The 15,500-nt window shown below is 45.7% G+C and overlaps 1 protein-coding gene across 2 annotated transcripts in view; it reads right to left on the reverse strand.

Annotated features, from left to right (window-relative positions):
• MAPKAP1 (MAPK associated protein 1) overlaps nt 1-15,500 on the reverse strand; it is a 175,668-nt gene that overhangs the window by 22,427 nt on the left and 137,741 nt on the right. For both annotated transcript variants that reach the window (XM_077305441.1, XM_077305440.1), the window contains 2 exons: nt 14,907-15,047; nt 5,291-5,428 (listed from right to left, as the gene is read on the reverse strand). In XM_077305441.1, coding sequence (XP_077161556.1) covers nt 5,291-5,428; nt 14,907-15,047 — 279 coding nt within the window. The remainder of the gene's footprint in view (nt 1-5,290; nt 5,429-14,906; nt 15,048-15,500) is intronic.

Consider the following 15,500-nt stretch of genomic DNA (forward strand, 5'->3'; position numbering starts at 1 on the left):
AAAACCTGCAAGATCTTTTGTGATAATCAGATGGCAGCTGATTTAAACAAGCACTTTATAGATATGGTGTTTGCGAGATTCTAATAGGGCCTGGGAGTTTACTAGGGAGGCCATTAGCGCCTCTCCCTGTATCTGAGTTCACGAAGCTGGATTTATTTGGCAAATAAAAATTCAGAACCTGAGCCAGCCTGGCGCATGGGGCACAAAGATGCTCAGCTATTCCCAAAGAGAGAAAGTAGCGGCAGAAGTGACATCAGTAGACCAAAGTGGAATGGAAGCCATTTTGAAGTTCAGCAGACTTGTGAATGAGATGCCTGTCAAACTGGGGCATTAGTGACTATTCAAGCAGCCTGGAAATAAGAAATTTGGAGAGATGGGGTGGGGCATGTTAAGGATTTTCTTCAGCTGGTACAGTGAGACCTCTCCCATGACAGAAAACAACAGCAAAATATCAGATATGGATCGGAGCAGTCTGGGAATCAGTCTACAGCAGGGGTAGTCAAACTGTGGCCCTCCAGATGTCCATGGACTACAATTCCCAGAAGCCCCTGCCAGCGAATGCTGGCAGGGGCTTCTGGGAATTGTAGTCCATGGACATCTGGAGGGCCGCAGTTTGACTACCCCTGGTCTACAGGATTGGACTAAAGCATTCAGCTACAGAATTAAGCAAAACTGTTAGTGAGAGAGGTAGAATGAGATTAATTCCCAGGACAATCTTCCAGTTTCTAGACACAGAGGATTGGAGAAGAGCAGGTAGCATGCCTGGAGGAACTGGGAACCAGGGATGGTTTGCTGGGGTGGGAAAATGTAGTGGGAGAATTAAGAGGGGCTATTTTCTTAAGAGAGGAGGGGGCATTTTTAATGGGACAGAAATTAGCACTGACCAATCACAGGGTTAGAAAAGATGCGCCCCCATACCTGGGCCCATGAAGGCACATGCCCACTGCTTATCATCCATGCTTGTGTTTTGCATACAGAACCTGCGGTTCCCAGTAGCTCCATAGTTGGGAAGCAAGGCTGGCAAAGAACCCTTCACCTGGGACCCTGGAGAGCTGTATCCAGCCAGAGTGGGAAACACTGGCTGGACGGACTGGTGGTCCAATAGCAATTAAAGAACATTGTGTTCAAAGCACCCTGTTTAAAGGTGTCTAACACAGGGGTCTTCAACCTGGTACCGGGCCGCTAAGGCCATGGCACCGGGCCACCAGCGGCCGCGCCTGCCTTCCCCCCCCCCCCGTGCAGTGAGAGGGGGGAAGAGGCAGGCGCGGCTGCTGGCACACCAGCGACGCAAACGCGCATGCGCGGAGCCACCGCGCATGCGTGTTTGCGCCCCCTGCTGGCAAAAACATGCATGTGCGGCTGTTCTGCGCATGCGTGTTAGCGCCACCTAGTGGTGAAAACACGCACGTGCGGCAACTGCGCGTGCGTGTTTACGTGCAGCTGCTGTGGCCGGGCCGCCGGCTCTCTCCCACCCTCGAAGGCGGTCCCCGACTACACGAAGGTTGGGGACCGCTAGTCTAACACATGTCACAAGGCATGGGAGAAGTTCATAATCCAACCCACAAATAATGCCTTTGGAACAAGCATCTTCTTTAACAAAAGCGCAACAACAAGCAGGCATCTCTTCTTTAACGAAAGCGCAACGACGTCTTTGCACCGCCAAACTATCCGTTTGTGACACGTTCCAGCACACCTCAGGACTAGATGGAGGATGGTTGTGTTACAAGAGATAAAAACACGGAAACAAAATATATTGCAGAACTCAAAAACCCTTATCTCCCTTCAGCCTCGCTCCCTTTGCTGTAATTCATTCAAGGAAGCCCCAAGAATAATTTTTTGATGTAAACTCTGCTACAAACATATATCACTTTGCTGATAAGATCACAGGCAAAACGGGGGCTATGAAAGAGAGCTTCGTTCCTTGCTGCTGCCCAAATAAGCTCCCCATCCTTTCTTTAAAAGTTCAAAAGTGATGGATCCAAGAAAGCCCTGGAGTGCATGGCCACCGTGTCTTCCACCCAGAACTCCTCGCAAAGCACTCTGGAACAACATCAATGAATTGGGGCAAGCTGAGAACAACTGAAAACATTGCTCTTGACTTAAGAACACAATTGAAGAGAGACTAAAATGGCACTGAGTGACCTCTGGTTTGTGGCAAGCAACCCCCCCCCCCTTTCTTCTCCCCATATCGAACAGGCATTCTCCCAAGCAAGGATTCTTGACTTAAATTCCAGGAGGAGTTTGGAAAGAACGATCTTTGCCCTGCTGAACGGGGATGATGCCCAATGTAGTTAAGAACAAACTTCCTTTCAAGCCACGTGCAACTCACAGGCAGTGCTCAGCGTCCCCAGAGACTCCCCTGACATTTCGAGTGGGAGAATGAAACAAAAAGATTTGGCTGCAGAAGCAGGACTGGCTGGATGCTGAATAATTACAGGCCACAAGGACCGTTTGGGAACAGCTTTTAGAAAAATTCCAGTTTACAAAGACAACGTGGGTAGGAGCCAAAGAGTCCCACTTCCTGGGGAACTTCAGAATAGCACAGAAAATTTGAAAAGCAAAATCCAAGGGTGTGCAGAAGAAAGTGCTTGGGTGTGAAAATCTTTGGCTTCCGGCTCACTGTATATATTTATTGTTAGCATTCATGGAGTGAACCCTTCCACTCAGGAGACACTATGAAATCAATGCACTGGTAGGCATCCAGCGATCTATCTGGTGAGCAGAAGGCTCTTCTCATGGAAGGTGGGGGGAATCTGTGAAATGAAGTCCTCTACACTTGTTCCTATACAGCTTCTGAGGGTCCTCCTGATCCTTGGGACTAGCTCTTGGGGCACACATGGAGCTGCAGAGGAATAGGGTAGCTGCGAGAGCCCTGGTCCATGCATAAAACTCTATTTGTGTTATTAAGGGCCTGGAGAACCACTGACACTCAAGAATGGACATTGCTGACCTTGGTACGTATGAGACAGCTTTACATGTTCAACTGTTTGGTCAAAATATACACCCCAAACATTTTCCTTATCCCCGTTGTTTCCCACTCCTCAAGACTTTGTGGGGATCTACCCAGGCAGGGATTTTTCTACTGAGGTCCTGCATCGGTGAAACACCCTCACAAGGGGATGCTAACCTAGAATCTTGGAATTCGTAGAAACTCATTTAAAGCTTACTTTATATCTATTAAGGTTTTCTGGTGAACTGTTATTTTGGTAGAGTTGCAACTAGGGTCAAATTGCTACTTTTCTGAGTTTCATTCATTTTAACTGTTGTTTATTTTTATTTCATTTAAACGGACATTATTTAGAATATATATACATCATGTTGGATATTTACTTCAAAGGGAGATGTTTTAAATTTCTGTTTCTTGTTTTTCTTCTCTCACTTCCCCACAAGAGTAAATTTGCTTGCCCATAACTGCAGACGAAACTAGCTAAGTTACTAGCACACAATAAATGTCCACCCTGTCTGGTCATACATACCTCTCACTGTCATAGAGAACAAACAAACAAAATACCCACCATCTTTTCAAAAAACCTCCCTGTGTGATTGTGTGGAGGTCATTTTTTAAACTCACTCCAAATGACCAGGCAAGTGGTCACTAACAAGCTTCTGCTTTGTCTATAAAACATGGAAATCAATACAGATCATCCCCCCGAGCATAGAGTTTGACACCAGAATTATTATTTAGAGGTACTAATGGCCAAAATCTGCTTGGGTCCCCTGAGATCGCAGGTCTTTGTAACTCCCCCAACCATTCCTGCAGATATCAACAGCCCTCATTCCATCTCCAAAACATTCAGGGATTGTAACTTTCAGTTCACCTGCTGAAATTTGTACATGCAAAAGATTAAACTGGTCACTAGCAGCAAGATGCGAACTGAATTTGTCTCTTCTTCCCTGTCCTTTTCCTCACAGCTGGGAAGCACCTTGCCAAAATATATCCCCTCCTGAATATTTGTTAGTTAGCTGATTCTGTGGATGTGAACTGAAAGTTTGCTTGTGCATATGGTTCTGTGACCCCCAATTTAAGCTGCTGCCAACTGAGGCACTACAGAAATATGGCCATGAAGTAAGGAGAGCGCCTAAGACAGTGGTTCTCAACCTAGGGGTCACGACCCCATTTGGGGTCGCCTGGCCCCTTCTTCGGGTTCCCTGGTTGGTTGCTGTGGCGGCAGCAGCCAGGGGCGGCAGCGGACAGTGGCAGCGGTGGCCACAAGCGGCGGAGATCGGCAGCAGCAGGGCAGTGGTGGCAGGCAGGGGCAGGCAGTGATGGTGGGCGGCAGCAGACACCTGACGGCAGCAAAGCCATTGCAATGGCCGCCTCCATGCTGCCCGACTGCTGTGTGCCTGCGCTCCTGTGCAGCAGACGGCTGACGGCAGCACAGCCATTGCAATGGCTACCTCCATGCTGCCCGACTGTTGTGAGCATGCACGCCTGCGCACCTGCATGCCTACGCTCGCATGTGCACGTGCACACTGCCTGCGTCTGAGCACATGCTACTGCTGCCGCCGCAGCTGGAGTCATGGCATCGGAGCAGTTGAGAGCCACTGGCCTAAGGGGTCATTTAATAATTTTAGAAAAAAGTGGTCCAAAACTGAGTACTATTGTGGTGTAATGGCTAAGAACAGTGGCCTCAAATCTGGAGAGCTGGGTTTGATTCCCCACTCCTCCACCTCGCAGCCAGCTGGGTGACCTTGGATCAGTCACAGTTCTCTCAGAGCTCTCTAAGCTCCACCTACCTCACAGGGTGTCTTTTGTGGGGAGAGGAAGAGAAGGCAATTGTTAGCTACTTTGAGACACCTTTTGGTGGTGAAAAGCGGAGAATAAAAAATAATTCTTCTTCTTCTAAAAGGCCTTCTGGAAACTAGCAATTTTTGCATTATGATATTAAAAGGTGTTCTCTTGGTGGCAGAGAGTTCCATCAAGTCCCAGCTGACTTATGGCCACTCCATAAGGTTTTCAAAGCAAGACATGAACCAAGGTGTTTTGCCTTTTTTGCCTGCCCTTTCACAGCAATCCTGGCTTTCCTTCCGCTGCAGTATAAACCAGGGCTGCCTCTGCTTGGCAACCAAGAACAGATGAGATCAGCCTAATGTGGACTACCAGATCACGGCAACAGCTCCCATACAATCTCTGTTTTTGGAAATGAGCTTTTGCATCATCTAGAAGGACAGGCATTTGTTAGGAAAACTTTGAGCACGAGAAAGTATCTGTGGGCAGTATATGTTTCTCACACTGACGGGGGAAATGAGGGATGACAAGGAGAAAAAAAATCAGAAATTAAAAACTTACTTGGGCTCTTTTCTTCTGCAAGATCACAGGTACAAAGAAGTTCTGAGTCGATGGAAATTGGCTTCTGTTTAATCCAGAACTTCGTACTGGTTTTCTGGTTTGTCACGGGATCCACCTCCACTTTGTCTCCTGAGATACCTGAGCATCGAAAGAAAAAGAGCCCTGCCATTAAACTATTGAGCAAGGAAGCTTAAAGGCTCTCACACCTAATTTCCAGCATGGATGGCACTTTGCTCAGGGAAATACTAAGGACTAGCAGCAATCTTCATATTCGCTGAAAGAAGCCTCAACAAACGACACCAAACAAGGAAAACCTTGGACTGCCAAGAGACAGTTTCCAAACATGGCTGAAATCTCATAAGCCTTGGGGTAGGGTGCTAATCACTAAGTAGCTGGTAAGGAGCTTCAGCATTCCTGCTCTTCCCATAATTATGCAAAACAGAAAACAGGTATATTTGGGCAAAAAAAGCTATATTAACATAAGCATGCTCAATCTGCAGGAGGTGGAAAGTTAATATTTTTTATTAAATAAATATTTACAGATTCTTCAGACTCCAAGTACTCGTCTTGACCAGAAGTTCAGCCATCTAGAGATCCATTGTGTAAAGAGTAGAGAGCTTGCTTGGCCTCCACAAATCTAGTTTGCTAGTTTCAAGCTCAGGCAAGCAGAATTCACCAGTGCATCAACATGATTACAGCCCTGGGTTCAACCCTCATCAGAGCCACAAGCCCACGTTGTGGCCTCATTCCATCTGTAAAATGGGCACAGTGTTACTAGCTTAATTTACAAGGTGCTTTCCATGCATCTAATCCTCCCAACTACTCTACTAAGATAATACATGCAAAGATCATTTAATATTCAAGAATACAAATATGAATGTAATAATTATAACAACAGTAAGTCTATCTGTCAGTGGCTGAGTTGCATGTGGAGAAGATTCAGCAAGCAGTCCACAGTGCCTTTTCATATAAACAACTGTGTGCAAATGATTCTTGCGAGACTATAACAGATCTCTCTCTCTCTCTTATAAATTTATCCCTGTCTTTGTGCAAAATCTTAATATGACTCTGCATTCAAAATTCTGGAACAAGCCTCAGATGTGGAAGTAGAAAACGGGGGCTGTATTTGTGCCATTCTGAATTTCACTGGTGAGTGAGCAAAGAAAACCAAACAGGCGTCCCACTCATCCAAGATGCCAAACGAGCAAACTAAGAAGTTAATCCACCCTGGGATAGACTCAGTAATTTATAACAGATTCTATTATGGGCTACCCCCCTTCTCCCCTTTTCCAAAGCAACAACCTTGCCTTGCGGAGCAGAAACGGACAGCATCTCATTGCTTAACTTACAATTACAAGGTTCTCCTCTGACATGAGTGACCAAACCTCTCTATATACTTTTTCATAGTGGCAGCTGTGCAGAGAAGGACTTAAAAGTAATTACATTTTTAGGTCACGAGTTATAGGTCAAGGTCACTCTGAAATAGGCAAAAGGAATAAGGAGTATTTAAAAACAACATGGGGGGAGAGACTGTTTCTTTGTTTAAAGCAAAGCAACGGGAGAGAGAGTGTTAGGCTGCTCGCCTTTGGATTTCTTTGTAAATGACAAAAGGATCTAAATGATTAAAAAAATGGTATGAAGGGTCATTCAACAGACTAAAATTGACTCTATTTCTTCCTTTACTATGTTTGCTAAATTAAATATCACATAAACCACAAAAATGTGACAAAACAATCAAGTGTATTTTTATTTTGCTGCAGCAAGCTAAGACCGCTGCCTCTCAGGGAAACATTCCTTCTCCAACATTAGGAGACATTCTCTTAATTCCCAATTACCCATTCCTTCCTTGAAAACCAACAATCCAGTCCTTTCCTTCTTTTTAGGAATTTGGAGTTTCTAATCAATTCAAAGGCAGAAATTTAGAGAGGAGGGGGCAGGAGGGAAGGTCCTGCAAAATTTCAGAATTTCACTCTGCAGATTCTCAGAGGCAAGCAATGTCTAATCAAACCTTCCTATCTTCCTGCTAGAGTACCACCCTGCGGTGTGCAACATAAAACAACTGCAAGAACAGAGACTGCCAAATGAAACGTTGATTTCTCCGTAAAGAGAAATACCTCTTTTGAAAGAGAAGTGGAAAAAGAGAGCATGAGATGTTAATCAATGCCTCTATGCAAAAATAGGCACACTTCAGAAGGAGAAACCCCACTTCATAATAGCTCTACCCAGCTCTGTGAGCAGTATGGCCCCGATCCACAGTGTATGCACACAGCTCTAGACACGGAAGTGCTCCCCACTTTGCTTCAAGAATTAAATAACAGATTTTGTGAACTGCTTCCCTGCCAGGATTGAAAGACAAGTTCTCTAAATTGTTAAAATGGGGGGATCAAGCTGCACACAGCCGAATGTGTCAAAGAAGATCAGAAATACGGATACAAACAGCAAGTCTGGTGCCCTGTCAGCCTTTCAACAGATGGAAACAGAGGAATGCATGTGTCTGTCGATCATTACTTCAAGGATGAGTGGCCAGACTTCCCCCATATTAAGGGCTCTGCTCCCAACTACCTTAGTTATTTATTCTACCGTACAGTTATTCTTCATTGATTTAAAAGCCAGGAGGGCGACAGTGTTACTGGCCAGCAAGAAACTATCTGCAGTTCATAATATGCTGCAGCTGTTGCAGCGTGCACTAAGGGAGGTGGCGCGTGCACTGTGCCTTAGTGTTCATGCACACCGATCTGTCTGCATGCGCACCTCCTCCCCCCGCTTAAGAGACTGACACGCAAGACATTCTGACGAAGGATCTGGACTCTGAAGAGTGATGAGTCTGGTGCATTTATCACGTTTTAATAAGGCTGTTTCCAAAAGACCCAAAATAGGGACAAAGCTTGGAGCAGGGGCCAGGTAAAATGGGCAATCACACAAGAGCGCAATTCCATTATGGCACACAATGCACCATGCTAAATATTCGATCCAAACATATTGTTTCGAGTAGTCAGCACGCCTCAGCTTTCTGGTTCTGCAGGACACACTGCTTTCACGCTGCAAGAATGAGGAAGAGGGGGCAGGGCATTCACACACGTTTTTGGCAACCACTCCTCTGCTATGGGTTCAAAACATCCATGTGGTAACTAGGGACAGCGCAAGCATTTTGGGTGCCCTGGGCTAGGGAACCCAAGCTGCCACCTCATACTACATTTAGGTGGGAAGATGGCGCCCAGCCTCCTCACTGCCCCCCCTCCCCCCACGTTGTGGGGATCTGGAATCCAGTGCCCTCCTTCCTCTCTCCAGTACTGTGTTGCAAAGCTGCTGCTTGCTTCCCAGTAGAATGCAGGAGCAGGCGTTTTCCTTTCTCCCACACTATGGAAAGAAGAAACTAATGGCCTTCTTATGCCCCCTCCCAAAGTCAGACAAGAAAGAAGGGAAGAAGCTCAGCCCCCGCCCCCCACAGAGGTAGGGAAGGAGAAAGCGAACTCCCCATTGGGGCTCCCCACTTCTCAGGGCAGACTTTGATGTTGAGGATGGTTGGCCGGGTGCGGGGTGGCAGCTGGGCTGACTGGTGTCCCTCCACCTCAGGTAGTCTAGGCCAGGGGTAGTCAACCTGTGGTCCTCCAGATGTTCATGGACTACAATTCCCATGAGCCCCTGCCAGCAAATGCTGGCAGGAGCTCATGGGAATTGTAGTCCATGGACATCTGGAGGACCACAGGTTGACTACCACTGGTCTAGGCAATTACCTGTGGTGGGCTGACCCTGGCTGTATCTCAGGACAAGATGCAGCCTAGGGTCATTTTGAAGGCAAAAAAAAAGGGGGGGGGGTAGTCTGTGATTCTCTACAATGCTAGTCTTTTAAAAATATGTACCATACTTTGTCAGCCACCAAAATAACATTTACCGTTGCCACTGACAACTGCATTTGTGGGGGCCTGTTGATATGCAATCAGATAAATAACACTTCCCATAGTTCAAAACTCATGCATTTGGCTATCTAAATATTTAACTAACTGTGTGAGTATTTATTTATTTAATCAGCTTCGTATCCCACACCCTCTCCCCCGAATGGGATGAATGGAAGCTAACCACATTCAAAAACACACCATTAAAAACCTTCCAAAGGTAATCAATATAAAATGGTTAAGAATCTTTCCCCATTAAAATCTAACCACTGTGAAGGATGCGTGGATGGCGAAGACACAGTTCGAGTATACCAGCATGGAAGAATAGGTCAGTTAATCAGATAAATCAAAAATATTTTGAATCCTCTAATGCTCATAATTAATTAAGCAGAAAATGTTGAGCTATCTCAAAACATTAAAACAATCTTAAAACAATCTTAAAACACGCATTCCTGGCAGGGTAAGGAGAATGAGCCTTCAAACACGAACTCATCGACACAAATGCCAGCATCCTCCAGAACAAAGCACTTTTTCTTTGATGTGTTCCCCCCCCTGCAGCTTTAATCAATTAATCAACTAAAATTCCTATAATGAATCAACTACAGTTGAATCATTTGAGAACCCTACTCATTTCTAATCAATATCCAATCACATTCCTTCCCCCAAGATGCAATAACTTTCTCCAAATCTTCAAAGGACATCCTGAATTTCTCCTGCATTAGAAATACAGGTTTCACTTGTTTTCTGCAGCCTTAAATGTGGCCTCGTTTTCAGCAAGGCCCACATTCAAACTTCTACAAGGAGAACAAAATTTGCACCTTGTTTGGATTTGCGCCTGGCCACTTCAGCGCTGCCTTTCCTGAGTGTACAATCCCAATGGAATGTTGCTGATATTTCAAAAGACAATGCAGGGAGGTCCTGCTCCTGCAAAACTCAGTACTTAATGGGCTTTTTAAATGTTAGTGCCATAGCCTTGATATTGGCCCAGAGAAAATTAAGATGGCCTGCTGGCAGATTTGTATTCTACTTTCCAAGCAATGTTCTCCCGGGCAGCTCACAAGAGATTAATGGAACGCTATCCTTCCTTCATGCCTGCAATTCCTACAACAATGGAAAGCAGAAATCCTTCCGGCATGGAGGAAAGAAACATGATTGCTGTGGATGCATATTCTCTGGCTGGTGGCTGGGGAAATGGTGTTCATTACATTTTATTCTGCCTGCTCTAATATACATAGTTCCTTTCCTCCATTTTATCCTTGAGACAAACCTATGAGCTACGTTGGGAGTGTATGTGTGAGAGAGAGTGTTGCTGATCCACTAAGTCACAGCTTAAAGTCGGATTTAAACCTGACTCTTAAAACTGTCAGGTTCTCGAGAGATTTCCTCAAGTGAGTTTGAACCCTGGTGTCCTCAATCCAGGCTCAGGCCCAATAATCTGAGGTTCACCAATCATAATTCAGTTTGGGAATTCTTGCTGTAAGATGGGAAAATCAAGTTGAAAAATCATGATATGGAGAATTCAGGCCATGTCCCTTTGCTAAAAGGAAGGGAATAGTTTTGATGATGCATTCCAGTACTGAACTGGGTGCATTGGAGAATTCCTTACGGCTATACTAACAGCCCATTTGCAGCAGCACTTCTCTTTCTCTGCTGTGTGGGGGAGCAAATTCCAAACTGGCGGCCATGCTGGAAGCTGCAGTGTCTCACAGCGACACAGATCAGGCTTACAATTTGCTTGCCACAAGTAGCAGTGTGCTCCTGTGGGACAGAAAACGATGGGGGTGGCCACTATACATTCGGGAATCTCTTTTAAGGGCGTGGGGGAGGGGGGTGTCACAGTCTCTTGACCCTTCGTGATTTCCAAAAGCCAGATCCGAAAGAAAACAAGGGCAGACAAATGGATGATCTACATGCATGTTATGTTAACTTCAGCTTCTGCGAAGGCCAAGTGCAGTGTTACCCTTGTTTGGAATCTGACCACTGCAGTAAAGCTTTGAGCAGCTCCTGCAAACAAAGCTTGCATTTCAATTAATCAAACAGTGCAATTTATCACTGAGCACCCCTACCATCCCAGATACCATATTTCAATTACAGACAGCGTCAAGAGCCCAAAAGGATGCTAGGAGGGTGAAAATAAAATAAGAAAGCGGGATTCTCCATTAGGAGAAGGATTCTTTATTAGGACGTTTCACTTCAGGCAGCCCTGATCATTAGGTGTCCAAAATCTACATATCTCCCCTGTGAAAATATTATCAGCAGCTGTCATCTTGACATTAAACAAAACTTGGTTGCATTTTTGCTCTGCAGCAACCCAGGAAAAGCAGTGCAAAACAGTCTGTGCAGATCCTTTGTCATGGAAATACACCAGATTATTCCCCTACCCACCTTAATACATTTAAAAAAAACAACCCCAAACTCAAATAACCTCTTGTAGGCCTTTTCCCTTTTCTTAAGATGCACAGAACACAAAACATCTCATTTGCCGCAACTCCCAAGAATTCGCACACTGGAGTCAATATTGTTAATGTGCCTGTGTTAATTTGATAGGATATGTCAGGTAACTCCACTGGAAAATTATATAAAACTGTTCCAGATGAACAGATGATAGTGACATGAATTAAAGTGATAGAACAATAGTGGAATATAAACCAGAAATGACACCCAAAGTGGCTGTTGATTTATTGCCATCCTGAGTCTGGTTCTGGGCTTCCATGTATATTAGCACTACAAATCTGGGTCCATTTAGCCGAGAGATGCTCATACATACATCACCGGCTCCTGTTCCAAGCCAAGGTCACTTCTCGTTGCATCAATCTTTTCCTGCGGAGGCTACTTCACAAAAAAGGCAGGGGGCTGTGCAGCCATCTCAGATGTAACCGACTCCTCTCCCACCCCATTTCATCTTTCTTTTATCATGTAAAATACACTTTAAAGTTCCTATTATTTTTATCTGCAAATTGTTGCTGTATACTCCCATCTATTATAGCTGTATCGCACCATCGCTTGCACCTGCTCGCACACGCATGGATCTGCAGGACCGGATCCTTTGTCAAGTCAGCCCTTTCTTCCCCTCCCCCTTTATTTTTTTGGCATTCCCTGTGCCGCTGCATGTTTGGCTGTCAGAACTACGGAGGTTACTGAACTAGGTGAATTGGGTTTTGGTTCCCCAAGTTCCCGTTTCGGCCACAGTTTCAACCCAATTGGGAAGACCTCTCCACCCCGCCCCACAAGACTGCACCCATGAACTTTGAGGGAAAAATTACAATTGAAATTTGCGCCCATTCTTGTGCCAATGGCAGAGAAGTAGAATATGGTGTCAAAATAATACAACATTAAGGGTGTCTCCATACATACTGAGCTAGAAGTAATGTGGTTGATCGATTTGTAGCAGTTCTTGAACAATCAGTTCTTGAAAATCTTAACTTAGGACCAACAGAGCAATTCCATGCATTGATCTCAATGGAAATAGACAAACCTTTTGATTATGGAGGAGCCCCTGAAATATTTTTCAGGCTTCAAGGAGCCCCAGAACCGGGCCAGAAGTGTGGCCAAGCCCATTAAGGCAGGTTTATAGGGGAAAGGCCAGGGAGCTTCTGGGGAGCTGTCGTGGAGCCCCAGGGATCCAGGGAGCCTTAGTTGGGAATCCCTGGAATAGCCTGTTCCTATATACGATTGCACTGTAAATCATGTTTATTTAGAGGAATCTACTTCCAGGGAATTAAATATACTTAGGATTGTAGTTGTAGGATCTCTGGCCTGCTCTTCCTCGCTTCCTTCATGTCTGGATCTTCCTCGTAGAACACCTAAATGATGACCTCTCTCTTTCTCTAGATCTCTTATCACTGTACTGTTTTAATTGTCATCCCCAAAGAAAACTAAGCCTCAGCACATGTAACCGCATTGGCTTCCTTTTGTTCTTTGCTGCTCTGGCCTCAACCATCCCTCTCTCTCCCCCACCCTCTAAAGTGAGATGGCACATTCCTTACGGCATGAATTTATTCTTTTTGTAAACTGTTAGCAAAGCAGTATACACACTGCGGGCTGTAAACACCCAGTGCTACTCAGTGCTTTGTGGCTTTGCACCCCAGTTCACAGTCATGTGCGCAGTGATGCTCACACAAAGCTTCTGCTTGCCTCCCTCTCTCTTCAGATGACAGGTCACGGAACGCTCCCTCCTTCTCAATTCCTGGCACACAGATAACTGCTTTCAAATCACAGGGCGTCTTCCCAGTTTGGCCATGTTCTTCCCCACCTGGTGAAGAGGTCACAGAAGACACATGCTAGCATAAGGCCCTCCCTTCATCTCAACGCAAGAAAAAGGCTGTGTGTGTGTGTAGTTTAATAAGGGGGATGTCGACACAGCCCTGCAATGGAGTTAATTTCAGAACTGATTTTAAATAAGGATTACAAACTTAACTTGCAGGAGGGTTGATGGCGGGGAGGAGGACAGAAAACGTGATGGCTCCTCCAGAAATGGGCAAGGCCCATCCCTTTGCTCTGAAACAAGACAAAGCCATTTGTTTCCTTGCTAACAGGCTCTCTGTGTTAACCATTTATCTTTAGTGATCTGTCACGACCTTTTCAAGCTCCTACTCCTGACAGCTTCCAGATACAAGTGAGTCAAACTTCCCTGGAAGGAAACTATCACCCCCAGATAGTTTGCTCAAGAGCAGAAAACACACTGCCCTCCATCAGCACCAGCGTATAAATCCTTTCCTTAACAAGACAGTACAATAAAAAAAAATACAGAAAAGAAGAGCCTACAAGTGGATATAACTTTCTAAGGAATAAATATCTATACACACAAAGAGGGAGAGAAGATTTAACGACTGGACAGGGAGGAGGGCTTAAATTCTCCAAGGTTTCAAGTGGGGTGGAAGGAGCTTTCGAAAAGTAAAATGAACAAAAGAAGCCAAATTTTGCACCCTGTCTGTATTATGTAAACTATTCCCAATCAGATCTGTCGCAATGCCTGGGACCCCGGAGTTTCCTGGCTGTGGTCTCTCAGTTGCCTTTGACACTCATCCCACCAGGAGAGCCCTGGCCTCATGCCCACAGGACAGGGGGAAGACGACTGAGTTCTGGGGGCCACATGAGAAGTGGCGGGGTTGGTGGAGGCAACAAAGACCACCTTGGGCTGTTTAAGCCACTGCAAGCTGGGGCCAGGCAGGAATTGGTTGGAAAGGCTCCTCTCTTTACTGGACCATGCCAGAGAGACCAGAGAGGGCAGGGAGCATCCCAACAGGAGGAAGAGGACGTGGGTGGCTTGAGAACCCTTCCCCTCCCTATCTGAGGCATAAAAATGGCCAGCATCTTCTGCATCTCCCAGTGTAGGACACATGTTGGCTGGCACTGTGACAATTTTGGGGCTTCATTTGGGGGGTGCATCACCAGGACCCGCGCCCCCATGCAATAAAGAAACAAAACATTTGCAGTCTTTGTTTCTGACAATTCAAAACAAAAATTTGTCACATATATAAGAACTCTTAAAAATCCAGCTTGGTCCATCTGCAAGGACCCCTCCCCCGCCCCCGCACCAAGTACAAGTGTGAAGGGGGCATGTTTCATTCTCACAAGGATGCTCTCTGGGTCTGGTCATGGGGATTACATTCAAGCAGGCACACTGCACAGGTCTTCTATGGCCAAAGCAAGCGCTGAAGCCTGCTGAATAGGGCTGAGCGCCCCTGGCTTTCTGGCAGCATCAAGCAGATAGACTGATTTACCTAACTGAACATCTGTGGTGAACCGCAGCCTATGGATCATGCTGACTTTGAAAGACTTGTAATGGTGGCTGCTTAGCATGTCCTGAACAGTAGCGATATCAATCTGTGGATCCTCTTCCGAAATCTCCTCTCCTCTCGAACCTGCAAAACAATAACCATTGGGGGAGAAAAATGAATAGGAAGAAGAAACACATCTGGTTCCTGTCAAAGTAACATACATATTGCAAGTGTAAGGCTGGGATGACAGCCATCTGCAGAACTGCAGAAGAGATCAGTAGATGTACTTAGGACCCACCATAAAATTTAATGGAAAGGGAGATTCTGTACTGACGTGAATCAAGTCATGCCTATCGGCCAATCTCTGCATAGGAATGCACCAGCGTTTGCCTATATTTCATAGCATTCAGCTCACTGCTGCTAGTCAAGGGGAATAACAGGAATATTCAGCACTCATACCGCACTGACCTGGATAGCCCAAGCTAGCCCAATCCTGTCAGATCTCGTAAGCCAAGCAGCCCCAGCCCTGGCTAGAAAACTGATAGAAGATCTCCAAGGAATACCAGGGTTATGATCTGGAGGCAAAGAATGGCAAAC

The sequence above is a fragment of the Paroedura picta genome, chromosome 12 (genome assembly GCF_049243985.1).
Source record: "Paroedura picta isolate Pp20150507F chromosome 12, Ppicta_v3.0, whole genome shotgun sequence".
NCBI classification, from domain to species: Eukaryota; Metazoa; Chordata; class Lepidosauria; order Squamata; family Gekkonidae; genus Paroedura; species Paroedura picta.